General features: G+C 34.8%; 1 protein-coding gene across 1 annotated transcript in view; it reads left to right on the top strand.

Annotated features, from left to right (window-relative positions):
* The window catches only part of RSRC1 (arginine and serine rich coiled-coil 1), a 326093-nt gene that overhangs the window by 198770 nt on the left and 103078 nt on the right, over positions 1 to 24245 (top strand). Inside the window, exon 6 of the mRNA XM_054713673.1 lies at positions 3004 to 3055. Coding sequence (XP_054569648.1) covers positions 3004 to 3055 — 52 coding nt within the window. The remainder of the gene's footprint in view (positions 1 to 3003; positions 3056 to 24245) is intronic.

Raw genomic sequence — 24245 nt, forward strand, 5'->3', positions numbered from 1 at the left:
TCTTCTTCTGGGACAAACTCAAGGCCCTTGGAAAAGATTTGAGGGGCAGATAACTGCGAAAAAGACTGCCACCAAAATCCCATATCCATTCAAATTATTCACTAGTCAGAGTAAAAGAAAGGTACTTGCAGATGGACAAAAAGTGAGAGAATATTCACAGCTGAATTCCCTATCCAGGAAAAATGATTGAGAAATGAATCAAAATTTTTAAGAGTAAAAGTATTTATAAGATATAAATTACTTTTAAAGGTCTGGTGAATTAACAATATAGTTTATCCCCATAGTTGGAGTTGATCCCTATATTTTACAAAAATAATTTAGCGAGTTGCATCTGTATTTAGAATGGAATTATATTTCATTTACTGGTACAAATGTGTTGTTTTGGACAGATTTTTCTTTTGAACAGAATCAAAAAGCTTTCCTTATGCTTTTATATCTATGAAATTGTTTGCTTTGACTTCATGAATATTCTAGTGATTTAATTAGAAGGATCCTGAGATTTGGAGTCAGAGGCTCTTGATTTCAGTCTGTCATTTACTAGCAGAGGCAGGTTACTAAACTGCTCTTACTCCCCGAGTTTCTTTATCTTGAAAATATGAACCCTATATTATAGGTAGTTAGAGGAATTAATGAAAATATAAATATGTCTTAACAGGTGATTTATCATAAACATCAACCATCAAGAATCTTTCCTTCGGAATGGTAATCACCACATTTTCAAGACAGTTGTTATAAATGGGAGAGAGAGGGAGCTGCTATGCAGGGGGATTTTGTGGGGTAGGAGACTTTAACAATACTGTTAATATTTTATTAGATGTGTGCACTCATTTTGTATATTTTTCTATATCTTCAATATTTTAATTGTTAAAAAAAGTCTTTCCTTATGAAATACATAAAACTTTCCCATGAAATATATTAACCAACAAAGTGTCTATCATTTTTCTGTCAAAGGACAGTGCCGAATAGGACACTCTGAAATGTATGCTTCATAATTCTTAGCTGGCTTGGGACCTGCTTGTAAGAACATCATTTCCTTCTTGCCATTCTAGTTGTGTTACGTTGCACAAAGTATTAAATTTCAGTTGTGTGTATTAAGTAGATGCAGAGATCACAGACTGTCTTGGGACTGAACCTGTCTCTTAGAAGTAGTGCTTGTTCCACACAGTATTGGCCTTCATGGTGACGTAAGGTCTCATGAAAAATCAAGGAATGTTGTCGCCCCCGACTTGCATCTCTGCATGACAACGCTGAGTTTGCGCTGAGTATCAGCTGCGTCCTTTGGCTGGAGATGTGCTCTAGAGTTCTCCATACTCTCCACTGATGCTGATGTCAGATGCATTTGCTATCATGTTTATATTACCTGTTTGTCTCCTATGGGCAATTTAGTTGATAACTGTTAGAGAAATTATATTCAGTGAATGTCACAGTCTTCTATTGATATGTTGCTGTTATATTTTAATTTGACGTCACATATTTTCAATACTTTATAAAGCACAATTACTTACACTTTATCTACAAATGTATGGCATAAAGTACTATTTTTGTTTGTCAACTCCTCTCATACACAAACATGTTACCAATTAAACATTTCTCAAATCTAGTTCTTCCTGTCCAACCTTACTGCTCCACCTGAGGCCCTCATAGTCTCTTGCCTGGAATTTAATTGCTCCCTAACGGTGCTCCTTGCCTCCAGTCATATTCCTTTCAGTTCATCCAGAAGTGTATTGCTAGAATGATGTATCAAAATACAGATCTCAACTCATCACCCTGCTGTCTCAAATTCTAGGTTTCTCCATCTTCTTTGGCACAGGTCAGCAAACATGTCCTTAAAGGTCTGGTAAATATTTTTGGCTCTTGCCACAAGTAATTGACTCAGCTGTTGTTGCATTGAGCACAAAAGCAACCATAGACAACATATAAACAAGTAGGCATGGCTATGTTCCAATAAAACTTATTTATAAAACCAGCCCCTGGTGTAGGGTTAACACCCCTGTTCTGTGATATAAAAGGCTCTCCTTGTCTTCCCTCCCATCTCATTTACCATTTTCCCATCCTGTTTCCTACAGTTTACTCAAAAGCACCATTCAAATTCTTAAACTCTTCTGAGCACAACATATTTCTATACCCAGTTCTTTTCATTTAAGCTGTTTTTTCACAAATAGCAAAATATTCTAATATGTTTTGTAAAATGTTAATTCTCAAATGATGGTCTCATATAAATATGAGGTTGTTTAGCCACTTGCAGACATCTTTATAAATGTGTTTTGAAGTTGTAAGTATTAAAAACAGTTTTTAACAGGTCTTTCATTAAAAATCAGAGCCTTGATACAATCTATGAATTTGAATACTATCAACACATTTTTTTAAAAATCTCAGAATAAGGTCATTGGTAGGAAAGTACTTTAATTTCAGCCTTATCAACTATTTGAATCAAGGTTTATTGAGAGGACAATTTTAGGATAGTCAATAGGAATTGAAAGCATGAACTCATGTTGTGTCCTATCTTCATCACAATTGCTCCTTTCCAATACAGATAAGAAAACAGAAAATACTTGGTTTTAGGATGTTTCTTGACTGAAGTATTGCACTTCAAATTGCTATTTAAATTCTAGTAGGTCACACTTCACATGTTTCCATATGTTGAGAAATAGCACCTCTTGAAAATATGTTGTTAAATATGTGGGTTTGCCTCATTATTAAGTTTCAGTTATTTAGGCTATTGCTGATTGGTACAGTATTGGGTAGTAAACAAAACCTTTTATAATAAAAAAATGGAAAAACTTAATTCTTGCATCATATTAATGAAAAATGTGATTTGATTACTAAGGTGAGAAAGCAGATTGGTAGAGCTGCTATGATGTAATGTTGTTAAAATGTGGATGGATGTTAATATTGATTATTATAAAGTTCTCTATATTTTCTGATATTCACATAACCATGCATTAATTTAAAGCTCCATCTATTAAAACTGACCCGTAAATGTCTTCTATGGTTGATTTTTAGCCACCAGCTGAACAGGCCAAAGCCAGACTACAGTTGGTTCTTGAAGCTGCTGGTAAGTATTGATAATTAACTTTAAATGAAAAAGCTTAAAATAAATCCTAGCATGCTTACAGGTGGGTCAAAAACAAACAAACAAACAAACAAACAAAAAACACTTAGCCCTAACCGGTTTGGCTCAATGGATAGAGTGTCGGCCTGTGGACTGAAGGGTCCCAGGTTCGATTCCGGTCAAGGGCATGTACCAGTAGGGGGTGTTCAGGAGGCAGCTGATCGATGTTTCTCTCTCATCGATATTTCTAACTCTCTATCCCTCTCCTTTCCTCTCTGTAAAAAAAAAAAAAAAAATCAATAAAATATATTTTTTTAAAAAGAAAGAAAAACACTTATTTTCATTAATCCTCACAAATTTATGAGATCTAGATTGTATGTGTGACTGTATTTTACCTAAAATATTTATTGTTGCAGTATAATACTAAAAGTCATTCTTTACCTTTTTATTTTTAAAATTGTTTTTGTTTTAATTTGATGAAGTTTAATTTATTGATCTTTGTCTTTTATGGATGGTACTTTTGGTAGCATGTTTAAGAATTTTTTTGGCTAACCTCACATCATTAAGATTTTCTCCTACATTTTCTTCTACAAGTTATATTTTTACATTTTAGATTTAAGATTATGATCTATTTTAATTTAACTTTTGTATAAGATGTGAGTTTTAGATTGAAGTTTTCATTGAGCCAAAAGAAACAAGGTAAATGAAATTTTATAATTCCTCCAATTACATTCTACTAATTCATTAGTCAGTTTGTTCTGGATACCACCCAATCTTAAAATAGTATGTGTTTTATTTATTAATTATACAATAATGCTATGACTTTGATTTTAGATACAATACCCAGAGTCATGTAGACATTAAATACTTTACCTTTTTAAAAATATACAAACCCATGACATCTTTTCTAAGTACTGAAATTTTATTCTGAATCTTAATGTACTCTTTAAAAATGATGTAACTTATTCAAGTAATGAATTGTCAGGATCAAGCATGAGGTATGGTTAGAATAACATCACTGTTAAAAGTAATTTCATACTACCAAATGACAGTAGTTATATATTTGTATACCTTGACTGAGAAAATACACTGAGTGGCCAGATTATTTTGATCTCTGAACGCATAATAATCTGGTCACTCAGTGTATATCCTGTATAATAAAAGGCTAATATGCAAATTGTCCCCTTGACCAGGAGTTCGACCAGCAGGCAGGCTGGCCAACCGCCCATGTCCCCTGCCCCTGGCCAGGCTGGCCGGACCCCACCCATGCACGAATTCATGCACCGGGCCTCAAATATATATATATACTGAGTGGCCAGATTATTATGCGTTCAGAGATCATAATAATCTGGCCACTCAGTGTATATATGTACTTATGATTTAAGGTTGTCTTGAATTTACTCCTTGCATTCCAACCCAAAATGTTCACAGTCCAAAATTTGTAACACCATTATAAATGATATGCTCGCTTCATAAATCACTAATAGAAGTTACCATACAGGGATAAAAATTGGTAAGTATTTTGACTATGAGTCTCTTTAGCCCTCCATATTACTTTAAAAGTCACTTACATTTTATGTATTAACCTTATTCATTTTACCTTTAGTTATGTAGAAAACAAGATACATTAAAATGTTGCTTGCTATAGTGTTTTAAACTGTAAGATAAAGCTAGTTAATGTGATTTCTATAATTTACATAATATACATTCATTCTTTAGTGGCATTTTGTTTTGAAAAATGTTTCAGTTCATAAGTTGAATATTAAAAAAACTCTTGCTTTAAAGGAAAATATTTATGATGCTTAGTCCAGAAAATATTTTTTCATCAATACAACTATAAAGAATTTCATTTCATAGTTTTATACAGTTTGCTTTGATGTCTTGATCTTTTAATATGATTTTGAAGCATATTATAATACAAATCTGACAGTCCAAACCTCACAGTGTATAACTTATTTATATCAGTCCCAGCTGTCACACCTCGTTTTTTTAAATTTAACATTGTAAATTCTATTAAGGATAAAAAGCTAGGTTCTGTGTATTTGAGAAACTTTCAAAATATTATGACAGTTTTCAAATTTAAAAACATATATTGGTCTGGATAAGGAAAGGACAGACTTTAGTGAGATGTAACATTATTTATTAATTTCTTCTTATTGAAAATGTTTCCTCCAGCTCTTCCCTCTTATCAATAACACTGTGATGTACATCTTGTTACAAATTGTGTTTTCCTTTTTTTATTGTTTTCTTGGGATTGGTTCTATAGAAATGATTTTATGAGGTTAGAGGGTATTAATCTTTAGAGCAGCTTTTTATACATTTTTGCTAACTTGTTTTACAAAAAAAAAAAAAAACTGTGCTACTTTTCATTGCTACTATTAAGCAACCATTTTTACCAGACTTTGCTTTTTGATGCCAGTTCCATGAATATATGTTTCATTGTATGACATGTTATATTATGCCCATTTGAAAAATATCTAGTACTGCCTTTAATGAGAACCTGTGGCCTGGAGAAGGGAAGCAGGTGGATGGATAGGGAGAGAAGCATATAAGCAAATATAGGTCTTATTTTCAGAGTTCCAGGTCTCCTTTTCAGTGATGAATTCCAGGCATCCTTTGTATTATTAAAAGTAAACAAATGAAATAAAGAGAGGAAATAAAATAACTTGAGCTCAGTCTGGTAAGGCTAGCAGTTAAAGTCTCCTCTAGGCCTAAGATTGAGGTAGGTGGGTAGGAAGGTCTGCCAAATCATGCCTGTTTTGTCACATTGGAGTTTAGTTGAGTTTCCATGGAAAACATTGTCAACTTTGTGGCCTTGCAATCAGGTACAGGGAAAGATAAGGCTGTATGCTGGATTCTTGAGACAGGGTTTATTTCAGCCTTATAATTACTACCAGTGGCCCGGTGCATGGATTCGTGCACATTGAAAGGAAATTAATTAGAAGAAATATTTTAATATCGCTATTTGTCCTTTCTGTATAATAGAAGTGTCAACCAAATTCATGACCGACAATAACAGATTGAAACACACGCTTGCGATTGGCGCCAGTGAGAGCTTTTTATGTATTGTGCTTGCATGAGTCAACGTTTATTTTTAAACTAGAGGCCCAGTGCACGAAATTCGTGAATGCGGCGGGGGGGGGGGGGCCTGCGCCCTCTCACAATCCAGAACCCCTCGGGGGATGTCCGACTGCCGGTTTAGGCCTGATCAGCAGTCATAGCGACCTCTGGTCATTCCACCAAAGGGTCTCTGGGCTTTTATAGATATAGATTGCCAGTGCGCATCATATGTACTGGCTGGTCAGACGGATGGATGGTCAGTCACTTAGCCTTTTATATATATTGATAATCTGGTTAATAGGATTTATATATAGAAACTTGCTGATTATACTTAGTCTTTTCCTCTAACCTTGGGGCCCAGAAGAAAGTTTTATATATAACCATTGCATTGTTATTGATTTATTAGTGAATGTTAATATTACTAATTTGAAAGTAAAATACATTTTGAACATTTGGCAATGATTATTAGTGGTATGATTTTGAAAGAGCAAAATAACATTAATCAAAATGTAATTGTAGGATGTCATGCATATTGTACCAAACATGAATTTGAAATCAGATTTTATTGTATTTATAATTATATTTTATATGCACTACACTGTTACATTTTTATACTTTGCCATGCTAAGTCTTCAGATTTAGATAGACTCTTTTTTCAGGTTCATTGCCAAGTTGCATTAGAAACCCAATTTTATATCTCTTGTTTAACAGTTAAGGTTATATCTAAGGTTGCTTTTTAAATCTTCAAATGGCAATAGGATACAGAAGGATGCAAATTGTATAAATTTTTAAAACTGAATCTAAGTTTTAACTTTAGCTCATGATTTATTCTATAATACTGAGTAAATCCAATTGCAAACTGTTTCTGCCATGAGTTTTTTCCTTTTTAAAAATACTTTTATTAAGATTCAAAACCTTGACTTTTTTTTCAATCATTCACCTAGAATTAAAGACTCTTATTTTGAATATTTTTATATTTATGCCTTTCCCACTGCCATCTCCTTAGTCTAGACACCAACCATTTCACCCAAAGGCTAATTAATCATTACCCTTAATTTGTCTCTTGCTTTAGTTCTTCTCCAGAGAGATGGCAGTGAATAGCAGAAGGGTCCTAGTTCTGCTTTCTACTCATCCTATGACCTTGAGCAATTTGGTTAGCCAAAACAGGATTTTTAAAATGGAATATGACAGATTTTTATATTTTATGGTTTACTGTAGTTCTCTATTAATAAAGAGTAATTTATTGAGGTGAAATTTACATAATATAAAATGAATCATAATTGTTCAAATTGAATAATTACATATGTGTTTTTATGCATGTATTTAAAGTGGCATTAAATACATTCAGAATGTTTTATAATAACCACCACCTCTATCTAGTTCTAAAACATTTGTATCACTCCAAAGTACAACCTCTTTCTATTATGCAGCTTTCTTTTCACTCCCCTTACCACCAGACCTGGCAACCACCAGTTGGCCCTCTTTCTCTATGAACCTATCTATTCTGGAATTTTATGTAAATGAAATCATACACTGTGTGACCATGTTTGTTTGGCTTCTTTCACTTAACATGATGTTTTGGAGGTACAGCCATGTTATAGCATGTGTTAGTATTTTATTTCTGTTGCCATTGTATGTATACACACCATTTGTTTATTCATTTATATATTGACTAGAGGCCCAATGCACAAAGATTCGTGCAAGAATAGGCCTTCCTTCTCCTGGCTGCCAGCACCGGCTTCCCTCTGGCACCCAGGACCCGGGCCTTCACTCTGGCCGCCGCCTCCACCTTAGCTCCAGCTGGAGCCACCTTCCGCCTTCACTCCGGCCCTGCTGCCCTCCTGTAGCTCCCTCCACCTCCTGCCCGCCCCCCATAGGAGGGGTACCACCCCACTCCGGCTACTCTGTGCCTGCGCGCGCACTGCCCAGAGGCCTGGAGCGCCCGGGGTGGGGCGGAACGCCTGCGTCGTCGCCATGGTGATGACACAAGTGTCCCAGCCCGGCCGCCGCCATCTTTGTTGCGTCAATTTGCATATTCCCTCCTTATTGGCTGTGGGCGCTGCCATCTTTGTCACAGAGTGATGGTCAATTTGCATATTCTGTCTTTATTAGATAGGATGGAAATTTGGGTCATTTCTACCTTTTGGCTCTTGTGAATAGTATTGCTCTGAACATTCATATAGATATATACTTTTTTTAGTACCTGTTTGTAATTTGGGGGGTGTATGCCTAGGAGTATAATTGTGGGGTCATTTGGTAACTCTGTTTAACTTTTTGAGAAACCACCAAATAGTGGCTGAACCACATTACTTTCTCACCAGCAATATATGAGTACAGCCCCCTAATGTCTCCACTTGACCATGTCTCACATTTAGGTTACCTGTTTGAAAGTATTTAGGATTAGGGACTTCTCTATTCCATACTATTCTCATCTGTAAGGGGGGAGATAATAACTACCTTATAGGGTTATGAAGAAAAATATTTTATGTTAAGTGCCTAGTTCAGAGCCTGGCAAATGATAGCCATCAGAAAATGTTTATTTCACATTGCTTTCTGTGAATACCACTGCTAGATGATGCTTTCTCAGCCACCATTTGGTCATGCTACTGCTTTGCTCAAAATTATTCATTGGCTCTCAGTTGCTTACAAAATCAATTTTACACTTCTATGCTTGAGGTTCCAAGGTTCTGTATGGTGGATCCACAGAGTTTACTGTATTTATTGCTTAGAATTCATTTCTGTACTTTTTCTCAGTATTTTATCCCTTCTAGAAATGTCTTCATTCTTACTCTTCCCCTCTTTAAACACTCAGGACACATTCAAATAAATTTCCATATGATTTTCCTAAGCATTTAAGCACATAATCTTTCTCTCTTCCTTTGAATTCTTTTTGTCCTTGTCTGTGCACACTGTGTTGATATTTACTCACATACTGCTGATATTAATATTTGTTTCATGAGTGCTGGACATATTTTCCCAATGGAATGATAAACTTCTGAAGGCCATATCTAAAACTTTTAAATCTTTCCCAGCAGTTCTAACAGCTCCTGTAGTGAAGGGTACTATACCAAATAGAATTCCAGCTGTTAACATTTGGTGAATAAGTATTGTGGAGAAACAAATTATCTGGATAATTGAAAATTTAACCTTTGAATGCTAGTGTGCTCATTTTAACCACTGTTTGATGGAATTTAAAATAAACATATGAAAAATTTTCTGGCTTCAAACGTTAAAGGCTATGACAATAATATGGCTTTTTAATCTTAAATTTTAAGATAGTGTATATGACAGAAAACATAATAAAACATGATTATCACACAGGAAGGAGAAGGAATAATAAGTTTACTTAAAGACTTGTCTCCATCACTTTTGCTGTCACTGTTGTTTGACTTTTTAGCACCTTTCCAAACATTTTGGTTTTCCACAAAAACACAATATTATCTTATGCCAAGTATGTTCATGGGTTAGAAGAACAATTTAGAGGAGAGATTTTTCTGAAACATATATACATTTTATTAGCATGAAAAAAAATGACAGTTTTCACAACAAGATATAATTGTCTCTAAATTATCCTTAATATTTTACTTTTAATAAAATTACTGACACATGTAATCTTTAAAATTATATCTCTAATGTTGTAATAAAAATAGAAAATTTTTAGTGCATGTATGGTAAATTACCGTTATCATAAAACCTCTGTAATACTTCCTTTTCTGAATTATACCTATAGCTCTTTGTATTGTGCTTTATGGTTTTCAAAGCCCTTTCATAAATCTTTTACCATTCAACTCACATCACTGCATTGAGAGCTAATTAGTTTCATTTTACAAATATCCTGAAAGCGTAAATGATTTGTAAAAGATCACATACCCAATAAGTGACAAAACCAGGACTCAAATCCAATGATTTCTGATTTGAGCTAATTCTCTTCATAAGTTAAATCCCTGAGTTATATTGGGCAGAAAGAAGAGTGATAGAAAATATCACCAAATGCCTATCTGGTTTTGTTAGGTGTAATGCTACAATTATCTTACAATAAAATAATTTCTATCTTTATGCAAACCTTTGGTTCTGAAATAAGTTTTTTCTAATTGATAATAGAAAAGGATTAAAGTTTCAGTCAAAATGTTCTTTCCCTTTACTATTAGAGTGGTCATAATAGTTCAATTTCTGATAACTTAAAAAAAATTTAGGTTAATGTTTTATGCCTGCCAATGTTTTTGTCATAAACCTAAGGTCATGCATTTCAGAGCCCCTTGCTGGGTTAGAAGCTGGTTAAGTATTGTTAAAAAGATAGATGAGATACATACCCTTGCACATGATCCAGATAAGAAGCTATGCTTAGGAATCCTATATAATAAAAGGCTAATATGCAAATTGTCCCCTCAACCGGGAGTTCCACCAGGGGGCACGGCCCCGCCCTGATTGTCCCCCACCCTGATACCCTGATTGGGGGCGGGACTGGCCCACCAATTGCCCACAGCCCCTCCCCCAATCAGGGGCAGGGCTGGCCAGCCAACTTCCCACATCCTTGCCCCCTGGCTGGCTCAGCCCAATCAGCCTCAATTGGGGCAGGCTGGCCGGACCGCACCTATGCATGAATTCCTACACCGGGCCTCTAGTAATTCATAAGTGCCTTACTCTGTCTTCTGTAGCCTTAGTTACCTACTAAGCCAAGTCCTGACCCTTTTTCTTCATAGCCATATGATCTTGGAAATCTGAATACTGTCTAAAGTTCAGTCTAACTTTAAATATTTGTGGTATTGAGAACTACAAATGAGATTGACAGGATAATGCTGTATTGTTTCCAGGGAGCATAGAAAGCCATCCTACTACCCTGATTTAAAACTGACAGGTGTTTTGCTCTGTAGGTTTCTAACTACGGATCTGTGAGTCCAAGACATAGCCTGATTTATTGTGAGAGAGGCTTTCATTTAGAACAAACCTGAAAAATAGAGCAAGTGATTGAAAAATTAATTTTATTTTATCTAAGTAGTTGTCAGAGTTTTTTCCCCCTCATTTTGGCTACTGCTTGGTTGTGTGTTGGCAGTCTAGATTCATATCCAGCTTCACTAACTGCCTTTGTGAGCTAGGGCATTTCATTTCCCATTTACTCTGTTTTACTTTCATCATCTATAAATGGATATGTTAATAGTACATAACTGCTAGTGCTGTTGTTAGGCAGTTTAAATGAGTTAACATTTTCAAAACCAAAACTTGCCTGGTACATAGTAAGTATTGAGTAAATGTTAGCAATTGTTCTGAAAGGCAGTATACTAAATTCTCAAGTCAGACGGCCTGGGTGCCTTTTCTAGCTCCATTTCTTATTGAAAAAAATCATTGGAAAATTGTTAAAGCTTGCTGAACATCCGTTTTTTGTTTTTTTTCATTTATTAAATGGGAATAATAATAATGTGTTTTTTAGAGTTTTTATGAGACCTAAATAAGTTAATGTGATAATGTGTTTAGAACAGCACCTAACTGCAACTGAGTGTTCTGTAAAAACAAACAAAAAACGAGTGGCTTTGTGATGTAATGAAAGAAGAGATATAGAGCCAGTCACCTTCCTCATACCAGTATGCATATATAGTTAGAAGTTACCAAGAATTAAGAATGGTGCTTTTCAAAAAAAATAATGAAATCTTAAGTAGTTTTAATTGACTTGGGCATTGGTTCAAACCGTTTTGTCATCAAATATGGTTTCTACAAACTTAAGAAATTCTACATAAAATATAATAGCTTGTATGCAAAGTCAAATTAATAATATTAGTTTAACTTCCAGCTTCCAATTCTGAACAAGATTTTTGGCTTTATGTCAAGCCAGAAAGATATAATAGTGTTTCCTAAGGAGTATCATTAAGTAAATGCTTTTAAAAAGTGTAAGTTGTTTTAGCATCAGTTACATGTTTATATTTGAGTGACCATTATTTATCCCTAATAATATTTAGTAAGAAGAAAGCTATCAGCTAGAGTCAAACAATACCACAGCAACTTGCCATGTTTGAGCAGATGTTAAGCAGACAGTAGTTGAATGTTAATTTTGAGAGGCTGGTACGTTTAAGCCTAGCTGAAGTATGTTGCATGTGGGCTTTCTAGACTCGAGTACAATGCTGGATCTCTGGGGAGAATTTTAAAGCTAAACCCTCTTTCTTTTGGGTCTTCTATATGGACTCTCTCAAGTCAGTATAAAGCAGATCATCCCTAGGCTAAAGCCCTTCAGCTTTTGTTATTGGGCTCTGTAGACCTGTAATTAGGCCTCCTGGCAGGCCTTGCAGGCCAGTTAATGGTCATATGGAGTTTCTGTGAGGCAGACTGGCTTTGTGTAAATCCTGAGTAGGAATACGTTTATGGGTCACTTCCTACCAGGACCATGCTTTGTCCTTATGCCCTGCGGGCTGACAGGAGCAGGTTCCCTTGACCATGGACTGTTCAGTTTGCAACTCAAAATCTACTCCACTAATCCCCAGTGTAAACAGAGGATTTAGAAGGGCTTCTGTCACTTACAGTTGCCAATTCACTTGGGTGTCTGTGAATTTATTTTCCCTTAGACTTCATTATTGAAAGATTGACAAGTGTATAAAATTTGGATGTTTGTTTATATATTAAGTTTGCAGTTTCTTTTTCAATGGTTTTAGAATAATTGTCAATAAATTATTTGAAACAGAATTATGTAATGAGTTTTTATTAATCACCTTTTAATATTTCTTAATTTAAGCCATTAAAAATTTTTGACTGTGGTCTTTTCCTATAAGGAAAATTGTAGGTCTGTTTTTTTTTTTTTGTAAGAGTAAAATAATACTATGTAAATAAATGTACCAAAGAGTGATCAATACAGATTTCAGATAAGTCAAAGAAGTAATTAATTCAAAACTCTTCGATATTATATATTTTTATATTAAGTAAAAATTCCATTTTATGTAGCAGAACTTTTCAAGGAGGAATATCAAATCAGTAATAAAGTGCTTAATAAAACTGTGTTTCATGAAATATTTAAATATTAAGTGTGTCATTTACTTAGCATCTACTATGTGGTAAGCACTTTTTAATGTTTTTATATGTTATAAATATTGTAAATAATTGATCTGTGTTTTCTAACCAAGCAAAATATTTGGATTTTGAGAAGCCATGATTGAGATTTCTTGTGTTCTTTTTTAAATTTTTATTTAATCCTTTACTTCATTATAGTTTTTGCTTTGTTGCTTGAATTATATTAAGATTTGCTTCTAAAGTGTGTAAGCTTTAGGTATGCTCTGCAAAGAACAGTCACCTATCTTCCTATGAGGCAGTTTTTCTTTTGGGGGAAAGCAAATGATGAATATTTTCCCAGGTCTCATCTAGTAAATCAGTGCTTAGTATTTTGCATTTTGTGATGTAAAAATGGTTCATGACAGATGTGGCTGAAAAGACCACATACGTAGACTGTATGATTTTAGTCTGGTGGAACTAATAGGATCACTCATTACATTTTAGACCCTGGGGTTTCTTTTTTCTTTCATGATAATAATAAAAAAAAAAAAAAACTTGTTTAAATAGAGTGGCCCTTTTTGTGTGTGAGTACAACATCTCCTAAATTTACAGAGTCGATGGTAACAAATCAGCAAAAAATCATTTCTCTCTTCCAAAAAAATTACTTAATGTTAACTGTTATTTTTTAATTATTCTGTCATCCCATAAAAGTTAAAACTTTGTTCTATTTTTATGAAGGATTTATTTGAATTTTATTTAACAAAACCAGAAAATACATTTCTTCGGGAATTTAAGACCTGTGAATTAAATTGAGTTATATGTTAATAAAAACAAGTTTTGTAAATGTTGAAATAGTTAATGGCAGCAAAAGACATCATACAATAGGAATTTTTGGTGTTTACTTACAACTAGGACAATTATAGCATAGTCTGTTTTTCCTTTTTAATGTACACAGTGTATTTATTGAAATAGAAAATATTTTGTTTTCTATTTTGGAATTTAAAAAATGGAAGGTCCTGAACAGTATGAAATGAAGAGTGGTTCTATTTTAGTTTTGACCAAAAGTTTATATTTACATTAAAATATTCTGGTATTATATATCAAAATGTTAATAGTGGTTATTATCCCTGGGTGTGGGATTTAAGGTTATTAAAAATTTTTTTGGCTTGTTTTATTTTTTCTGATTGTTTTGTAATTATGAAGAGAACCTTGAGGTTATAATAAAGGTTTAATTTAAACTTGATAAAATTCCCCAATATTTAGTATGAAATTCAGTGAGTTTTGAAAATATATACAGTCATGTAACTACCAACAACATTTTTTATAAAGAACATTTACATTACTCCAAAAAGTTCCCTTGTACTCCTTTGAAGTCAATTCTCTTTCCCTATTTCAGACCTTAGCAACCACTAATCTGCTTTATGTCACTGTTGTTTTGCTAGTTTCAGAATGCCATATAAATGGAATCATAGAGTATGTAGACTCTTGTCTTTGGTCTTTCACTTAGCATAATGCTTTTCAAATTTGTCTGCATTGTTGTGAGCATCACTTCTTATTATTGCTGAGTAGTATTCCATTGCATTGCCATACCAGTCTGTTCATTCATTCAGCAATTGGTGGACAGGTGGATTGTTTCTAGTTTATGGATTTAATTATTAAAATTTATATGAACATTTGAGTACAAGTCTTTATAAACATATTTTCATTTCTCTTGAATAAACATTTAGGAATTGGATTGCTTGGTTACATAGTTGTGCCATTTTAATGATAAGAAACTGCCAAACTGTTTTTCCAAAGTGGCTATACCATTTTATGTTTTCATAGTGATGTGTGAAAGTTCCATTTGTTCCGCATCCTTGACATCACTTGGTGTTGTCAGTATTCTGCTATTTAATTTCAGCTATTCTTTTGGAATGTGTTATATTCCATTTGTCTCTAATGTGCATTCTTGTGATAATTCATGAGGTTGAACATCTTTTCATGCCATCATTTGTCATCTGAATACTTTTGTAAAGTATCTGCTTGTATCTGTTGTCCATTTTAAAGGAGTTGTTTATATTATTGACCTATACAGTTGTTTACATATTCAGAATACAAGTCAGATTTATACTTTATAAATATTTTCACCTATACTTGCCTGCTTATTTTCTAAAAAATGCTTTTTAAATTAATAAGTAAAGTACACTTTTTAGTGTGAATTCTTTGATTTTTGAAAAGTGCTAACAGTGTATAACAACTCCTAGAATGAAGATATAGGATAGCTCTAGCCAGTTTGGCTTAGCAGATAGAGCCTCGGCCTGCGAACTGAAGGGTTTGATTCTGATCAAGGGCTCATGCCTAGGTTGCAGGCTCGATCCCCAGTAGGGGGCATGCAGGAGGCAGCTGATCAATGATTCTCTCTCATCATTGATGTTTCTATCTCTCTCTCCCTCTTCCTTCCTCTCTGAAATCAATAAAACTATATTTTTTAAAAAAACCACAGATATAGAACAATTTTATCATCCCGCAGGATTTCCCCATTACCCTTTGTCATGAACCTATCCCACCATTCCTAGCTCCTGGAAATACTGATTTACTTTTTGTCCCTACAGTTTTGCTTTTCCAATATGTCATGCAAATGGAACCATATATTAAGCAGCTTTTTAAGTCTGGCTTCTTTGACCTAGCATAATACTTTTGAGATTTATCCACGTTGTTGCATATATCAGTATTTTCTTCTTTTATTACTGAGTAGTATTCCATAGTGTGGAATTAATGGAAAGTATTTAGGTTGTTTTCAATTTTGGATGATTATGAACTAAACCAATATGACATTCTCAATAGGATTTTGTGTGGACGTAAGTTTTTGTTCCACTTGGGTAAATACCTATGACTAGGATTGCTGGATAGTATAATTTTATGTTTGACTTTATGAGAAACTGTTTTCCAAAGTGGCTAGACCATTTTACATTCTCTACGAGAAATGAAGTTGTTTCACATCCTTGTCAGTACTTAGTAGTATAGTTTTTGTTGTTCTTTAGTCATTCCAATGGGTGTTCAGAGGTATCTCATTGTGGTTTTTATCTGAATTTCCCTGATGATGAATGTTGTTGAGCATTTCTTTATGTGCTTGTTTGCCATCAGAGATCCTCTTTTCCCATTTTAAGAAATTGGATTATTTGTTTTTCACTAGCTGAGTTTTGAAAGATATATATATATATATATATTCTGGGTAAAAGTTATTTATAAGATGTGATTTGCAAATACTTTCATATTTTATTGCATATTTACATTTTCTTAACAGTGTCTTTTGAGAAGTCCTTAATGTGAAGTCCAATTTATCTGATTTTTCTTTTGTGTTTGTGCTTTCAGTGTAATATCTAAGAAATTTTTGCCTAACAAGTGAACACAAGGACTTGCTTCTAGAATTTTCTTAGTTTAGATTTTACATTTAGAACTATATCCCATTTTAAAGTATTTTATGTGTATTGTGTGAAGTATGGGTTGAAGTTCTTCTTTTTCTTTTTTGGCATGTGGTTATCTAATTGACCCAGTAACATTGTTAAAAGATATTTTTCTCCACTGAATCATCTTTGTACTTTTGTAAAATATCAGTTACCCAAATATGACTAAGTCTATTATGAATTCTCTGTTCTGTTCCGTTGATCTATATGCCTATTTATCCTTTTGCCAGTACTACACTGCCATGGTTACTGTAGCTCTATAGTAGGTTTTGAAAGCAGTTAGTAAGTCCTTCAGTTTTGTTCTTTTTCAGAATGCTTTGGCTATTCTAGTTCCATGTGCAGGTTTTTGTATGGATATGTTTTCAACTCCTTTGGGTAAATACCAAGGAGTGAATCACGTGGTACGAAGTATGTATAGTTTTGTGAGTAGCTGCCAGATTATTTTACAAAGTGGCTATACCATTTTTGCATTCTCATCAGCAATAATTGTGATTTTCTGTTGTTCCACCTCCTCTCCAGCTGGTGGTGTCCGTGTTCTGAATTTTGGCCATTCTAATAGGTGTATAATGGTATCTCATTGTTGTTTTTATTTGTAATTTCCTAATGAAATTGTTAAACATTTTTATGTTTTTATTTACCATCTGTATATATTCTTTGATAAGGTATCTGTTAAGGTTTTTTTCTCCCATTTTAAAATTGGGTTGTTTGTTTTCTTATTGTTAAATTTTAAGTGTTCTTTGTATATTTTAGATAACAGTCCATTATCAGATGTGTCTTTTGCAAATATTTTTCTTAAGTCTGTGACTGGCATTCTCATTCTCTTGACATTGTTTTTCACAGAGCAGAAGTTTTTAATTTGAATGAAATCCAGTTGAGCAGTTATTTCTTTCATGGTTCATGCCTTTGGTGGTACTTTGCCATCTCTTTTAGTTTTAGACTTTATGAATTATTTTGTTTTTGTGTGCAGCCTATAGTGAGGTCTTGCCTTTTCAAATTCATTTGAAAATCTGTTTAATAGGTGAATTAAGCCTGTTGACATTTTTTGATATGAATAATATGTATGGTGTAAACTATATCATATCATTTTATAATTAGTTCATTATGTTTTCCCAATAATTATTTTATAAGCTTGTCTTTTCAGTGTTAACTCTTGTAGGCAATTAGTGTTTTTCTTATTGACTTTTTTTCTGTTCTTTAATATATTATCAATATCTGTATCTGTTGTTTTTGTGTGTTATTCCTAGGATGATGTTTCTTTTTTATCTTAGTTGCTAATTATGACATATAGAATTTTAAAAGTTTTATTTAGTCAACTCTGTTAATCTTTTACTTAACCATATTCCTTTCATCCACCTTTCATTGTGTTTAAGCTTAGAAAACTACCTGGAGTTAGCCATATTGTGAGTTTAAGGGCACAGTCCTCCAGACTTTTGATCCCAACTACAAGTGCAGAGCTTTCTCCAAACCACCCTCACATTTGATGATGCTTCACCGGAAAGACTCAGAGATAGCATTGAAAATTACTGTTCTTATGTTCACACTTATTACAGGGAAATGATATAAATTAGAACCATTCAAGGTGGAAGAGACATAGAGCTGAGTCTAGGAGTGTTCCAAGGGAAGTTCCTGTCTTCCTCCAGATGTATCACCCACCTCGAATCAAAAAGTGGCCATAGTCATTGCCAACCCAGGAAGCTCACCTGAGCTTCGGCATCATTACATGGGCATGGTTGATTGATTCATTGCTTATTTTTTTGAAGTCAATCTCCAGCCCTACCCTATTTCTGGAGATTGGCCTGACACGTGGCTCAAAGCCTTAGCCCTCTAATCTAATAGTTGATCTTTTTGTCATGGCCAGTCCCCATACTAATCCTGTTGGGTGTGGTTGTCTCTATCCTCAGTCACCTTAAGAGTGTGGCCTACCATGAATAATAAAGACACTAATCACTCTGGCTTTTAGGAGCTGCAGACAAAGGCCTGACCTCTTTTGGGGACAGATTAAATTCTTGATTCCACAAAAGCTTTTTCTTTCAGCTATTAAATAAAATTCAATATTTTCTTTCTTTCATTGTTTTTACATTTTTATGAATATTCTATCATTAACTCTTGAATTTTTCAGGAATTTAGTGATGATGCTAAAGACAGAATTTTCATTTTCCTGCAAAGAGCTAATCAGTTCCAGCACCATTTGTTAAATAATTCTTCCTTTCCTTACTGATGTTGATGCCTTATTTATTCTGGATACCGAATTTTTAAACCTCTATCACATTAATTAGATTAAATTAGAAAATAATAGTAGAAAGTACTCAATTTAGGACTATAATTTCTGACAAGGAATGCAGTCAGATTATAAATAGCAGACAAAAGATCTCAAAAACTGTCAAACTGTGAGTCTACTGACTGGCAATATCTCTAAGCATGATATCTTAAGGACATTGCTATTTTACAGGCCAAACTTTACTTGATGTTTTGATATTTATAATGGATACTCTTAAGTTATCAAGGAAAGGATGAGGAAGTTCAACATATTTCTGTTTAACAAGACATGAAGATCAAGCAAAATGCTGTAAGTGTTGACTAACAAGGAAACATGTCTATGAAATCATTAAAGCAATAAAAGAACCATGCAAGAAGCATAAGTATTGGATGATGACATGCATATATTTTTCATAATGCATGCATATGTGGAGAAAAGACCCTGGAAAAACACCCAGCAAACTGTGATGAGGAGGACAGTAAAAGTAATGGTAGTGTGCCTTTATTTCCTACTTTTCTATAGTTCTTTGGTTTAAAAAAAAACCACACCCAAGCTTTTCTTTTATAATTGAAAACTCTAAAGGCAGTATACATGTTTATAGTGTATTGTAGAAATCAATCATAAACAAATAATTTCCATGTTGGAAGTTTAGCTCTGGAGAGTTCAGTTATGAAACTCCATTCCCCAGAAGTGCAGGTACATGGGATTTGCCTTTTTTAGTATTAAAAAAGACTTTATGAAAAAGGTTTTATAACAGAGAAGCATTAATTATTTTTAAATAAAAGAGGCCTTTATAAAGATTTATTTATGTACTAGTTTTTTTATGACTATATTACAGGCTTCTACTTATTAGGATTTTATTTTATATTAGTGAAAATAAATTTTTATTTTTCTTAATCTAGAAACCTGGGACTCCACAGGTCAGGACTAAGAGCTTAAATGAGGAAATCAGAAATAGGTAACAAATCAAGAAACTTTCTTCAACAACTCACCAGCAGCACCTGATTAGGGGTCCAATTACAAAGTCAGGAATAGAAACAATTACCATGGAGTTACCTAAAGCAAAATATAAATTTCCTGAGACACGGTGGTGGGGATCATCATGCTGGGATAAAACAAAATAGGCCAGGATTAAGCTAACTGACTCTGAGGCAGGTTAGTAAGAAGCTAGGAAAATTCCTTGGCAAATGGAATGGGGATCTGAGACAAATGGCTGAACAAACTGGTGGAGCAATTTACAGCCAGCTAATAAATCGCAAGATCTTATCTTCCCTAACCAAGAACACTTAGGAGCAAATGGTTTACACATTCTGTTAGCAGACCCACCTAGGTCCTGGTCCCTCTTCAGTGACATTCTTTGAAGATGAAACTGACCAGAGAATGACCGTGACCCTCTCCCTCCTCACCCCCCCCCCTTCCCCAGCTACGTGCTCATTTTGATGAATCAGCATCTGAAAGAACACACCTGGAAGGCTGATGGATATTCTATTCAGATTCACTCCTGAGACCTCCCCTAAAATTCCACCTGTAGAAAACAGATAAAAACCCTTAGGATGAAGGACCCCAATGTGCATCCTCTCTCTTGAGCACACCTGTGCCTTCCCCCACTTCTCTTCTTAGACACGTATCTACTCTTTTTCTCCTAAGCTTTAAGGGTTCCCGCAGGACTTGCAACCAGGAGAGCAGCAGGCATTGGCAGCTTGTCCTGGGCTAACCCCCTGAACCTGTCTCTGAGAGCCCTCCTTTTGCCTCCTGTAACTTGTTTCCTGAGTCTCTGCAGTTCCCTGGCTCACTTCTGCCTCTCTGACTTTTTTCCTAAAAGGCCCAGGCAGCTCCACTCTTCCTCACGTTTCAGAAGGGCCCGGGCAGCTCCGCCGAGGCTCACTCCTGTTGCTGTGATCTTGCCTCTTCTACCTTCAGCCTTTCCTTTGTTTCACTGTCTCCAGCTTTAATAAACGTACTCTCAAAATCACCTGGACTCTTGTTGTGAAATCTTTCCTGCACAAAGTCAAGAACCCACCCATTCCAGAGCACGCCAGGACAGACCTGCCTCAGTCTCCTTCCCTTTCCCGTGACAACAAAAACTAGAAATTGTGCCTCAACTTCTGAGGCTTGGGAGGGAGTGTAGGAACCAACGGTGAGCAAGTGTACAGCTTAGGGTGGCAGCCGGATACATGGCACACTCAAAGGCATGGGCACGTTGTTTAGTGAAGGGACTATTAAAGGGTGTTCAGGTTTAAGAAGAATCATCAAGATTCCTGACCTGCAATAGCTGTGACTCTTGACCATCTCTAGGCCTAATAAAGGAAAGGAAAGAGAGTAGCTATAGGACATTGGAGATTATTATAAGGGAGCTGTCCCAAAAGAAACCGGGCCTGTAGAAGAGGAAGGCAGCCACTGTCAAACCCCAGGCCAGCAGGAAATAAACCCTAACCTCTTTTTTCCTCTTTCCTTCTAATTATCTCCCTTCAGTGTCTTCTATTGGCCAAACCCCCAAAGTAGCTGAAGGGCAAGGCAACCTATTTGATGCAGCCCATAAAGTTAGATCAGCGAGGTCAGGGTGGATGTGGTCACAGAGCGGGTCAGGAGGGGCAAATCAAGCTCATCTGCAGCATCTGATGACCCGGAGCAGTCCGCCAGTCGCCCTGGATAGCCCAGTGAGAAGCCCCATTCCCTCGGTGCCAGTTAGTAAAAAAAGGAAAGGAGAAGGCAAAGGGAGAGCAGATGTCTTCTAGTAATTAAAAAACGATGACACTTCTTCCTTAGTTGATTGTCCTCAGGTACTTTCAAAATAATACAGAACACTACACATTTTACTGTCACTAAATTAATCAGAATTTTACATGATAGAGTATTTTTCCTTAGAATTTATTTGAACAGAAATAAATCATGCCGGGGCTTATACCAGGCAATGGAAATATAGATTGCTAAGACAGTATTTCCCCCCCTTTGGAGTCCACAGTCCAGTGTAGGTCAGAGCTGTGCATCAAAAACTTAGAGTATAGCATAGCACTATACACCTTTCATCTATTTTACAGATATTTGAGACCCTACTATGTGTCAGGCAAAGTACAAAGTTACAGAGTGCAGTGGAAACTGGAGAAACCACCTCCTCCTGAGAAATCAGAGAGAAGTCTTACAAAATGAGTGTACCTTTGGTAGCATTGAGCCATTGAGCGTGTACAATTTTGTGTTTTGTTTTCTGTTTTTTTCTTACATGGTCTCTTATAAATCATCGGTATTAACACTCAGTTATAAAAAGGAATGGTATCAACCTGAATAATAAAGTCCTTTTAATACAGTTATTGAAAGAGTATTTATCATTGCCTTATTAAATATGGAGAAATAAGTGTGCCATTTTTTCCAAATGGTTTCATTTGCTCATGTTTTCTTTGTTGACCCAAATGAATGAAATTAGAATAAACAATCTCTAAGTCATTTGTAATCATGAGCTGATTAATGGAGTTTGGTTTCATAGCCATTATTCATTCACGAACACCTGATATCTTTCCCATAAACAAATTGTGTTTGTCCAAATTAAGAAATTAAATGGAGCATTTGATGAGTTTATGATTGACCCTTCTAACTCAGAGCCCATTAGTCAATGTCGTTATCATAGAAAACTGCTTGACTAATGTGCTGTCTAAAGAACCATGTGGATTTATTATGACTTCTGATTAATGCTTGCTGCAAGCCAAACTACTAGATTATAATAATTTTTTGATTCTCATTTTAGCAGTCATTGAAGAATTTCATCTCTGATGAAATGCGCGTATGTCCCATTAGATTTAGAGATGATTACAAGGTATTGAGCAGATAAGTTTTAAAAGAATTATATATTTTAGAAAGCATAGAGACTATATGCTTTTGAAAGGTAATGCTTTTAAAAAGCTTTTAACTTTGTGACTATAAGCTTTCTCTTTTGGGGTAAAAAACCATTATTTAGATTTTTTTTTAAAACTAGAACTTACTTATTAAAAAAGAATAGGAGGTAGTTTCTCCTATGTTGCCACTGCACTATTGTGAAGCAACTTCGGACCTCAAATATAGCCAAGTTGTTCTTTAAATGGGGGTGGGTTTTGAAGTTGGAAACTTTGGCTTTGTCAGAATCCGTCTGATTAACAGAGGGTACAGACCATATAGATATGAAGGGTTTATAGTCTTTGTTGTGAGCTAGACTGACATATATGCCTCTTAAATTAGGGAAGGAGGAAGTATTTGCAGACAGAAATGAAAAAAAATTGGGGTGGGGGGATCTCTCTGATTTTATCATGAAAATTGTGATGGCCCACCAATTTTTCTCTCATGAACACCCTGATTTCATTAGGAAAATAAAGCAACCAACACCAGATACCATGCTATCACATCCATTATTTCATTTAACTTAGAGTAGAGTGTAACCATGCTAACGAGAATAGAGCAAGGAGAGTGGAGAGAACCACTTTCTTTTCATTTCCCTAAAGGTCTTAAGATCTGCCAAAATTAGGAATGATTTTCTTTTTAAGCTAGGCCTTACTTTGATTGATTTACTCTTAAGAGAATAAAGTTTTAGGACATCAGAGAAAAAGAGCATTTAGATTTTTACTGATTATTCCTGTATAAAGCAATAGTAAGAAATTGCTTCCTTTGCCAAAAGCAGGAATCCTTGCTGACCATGAAGTTGAGGAACTTTCATAAAACTAACACATACTGAGTATTTACTATGTGCAAAGCATTATATTAAGTGCTTCCCATATAGAGACCTAATGACAACCATCTAGGAAAGGAACTATTATATCTTTATTTTGTAGTTTAAAAATCTGAGGCATAGAGAAGTGCTATAACTTCCCCAGAGTCACACAGCTCCTTACGTAGTTGAGTCTGTGCTATATTCTTAACAAGTTTTTAAACCCACAACTGGGAGTTTTAGATATATCTCATAAGTTTATGCATGAAAATTTACTTCTGTTTAGTTTGGAATGCATTGCAGTTATGTAGATAAAGAGGAATCAGCAAAACCAGGTAAGTATTGACTAGTAGGTTTTAGCTCCAAGAAAGGGTTACAAAGAGTAGCAAGGTAGTCTGAAGGAATGAAGCAGAATATAATGGAGGAAAAGAGGAAGGCGAGTGAACTTACAGTTTTTTAGTGGCCACTATATGTCTAAAATTAAGTTAATTCATGTGGCACAAAATTAGTAATTGAGTAATAGAGCAAAATGGCGTTAATGATATATGTATTTCTTTGCAATGTAATTTTGAAATAACAGATTTAATAACAATATTTTATTTTAAAATTAGATATTTATCTCAAATTTGTCCTCAGGTGCATTTCACCTGAGAAAAGACCAGGGCTGGCAAAGGACATTGCTTGTCTTTTTTCTGTGGAATGATTGAGACAAGAAGTCCTGATTAAAAGAAATTCTCTTGAAGAAGGAGTGGTCAGACCCAAAGAAAGTAGATTTGACCCTGGAAGAGAAACAAAGGGGGC

The sequence above is a fragment of the Eptesicus fuscus genome, chromosome 3 (genome assembly GCF_027574615.1).
Source record: "Eptesicus fuscus isolate TK198812 chromosome 3, DD_ASM_mEF_20220401, whole genome shotgun sequence".
NCBI lineage: Eukaryota > Metazoa > Chordata > Mammalia > Chiroptera > Vespertilionidae > Eptesicus > Eptesicus fuscus.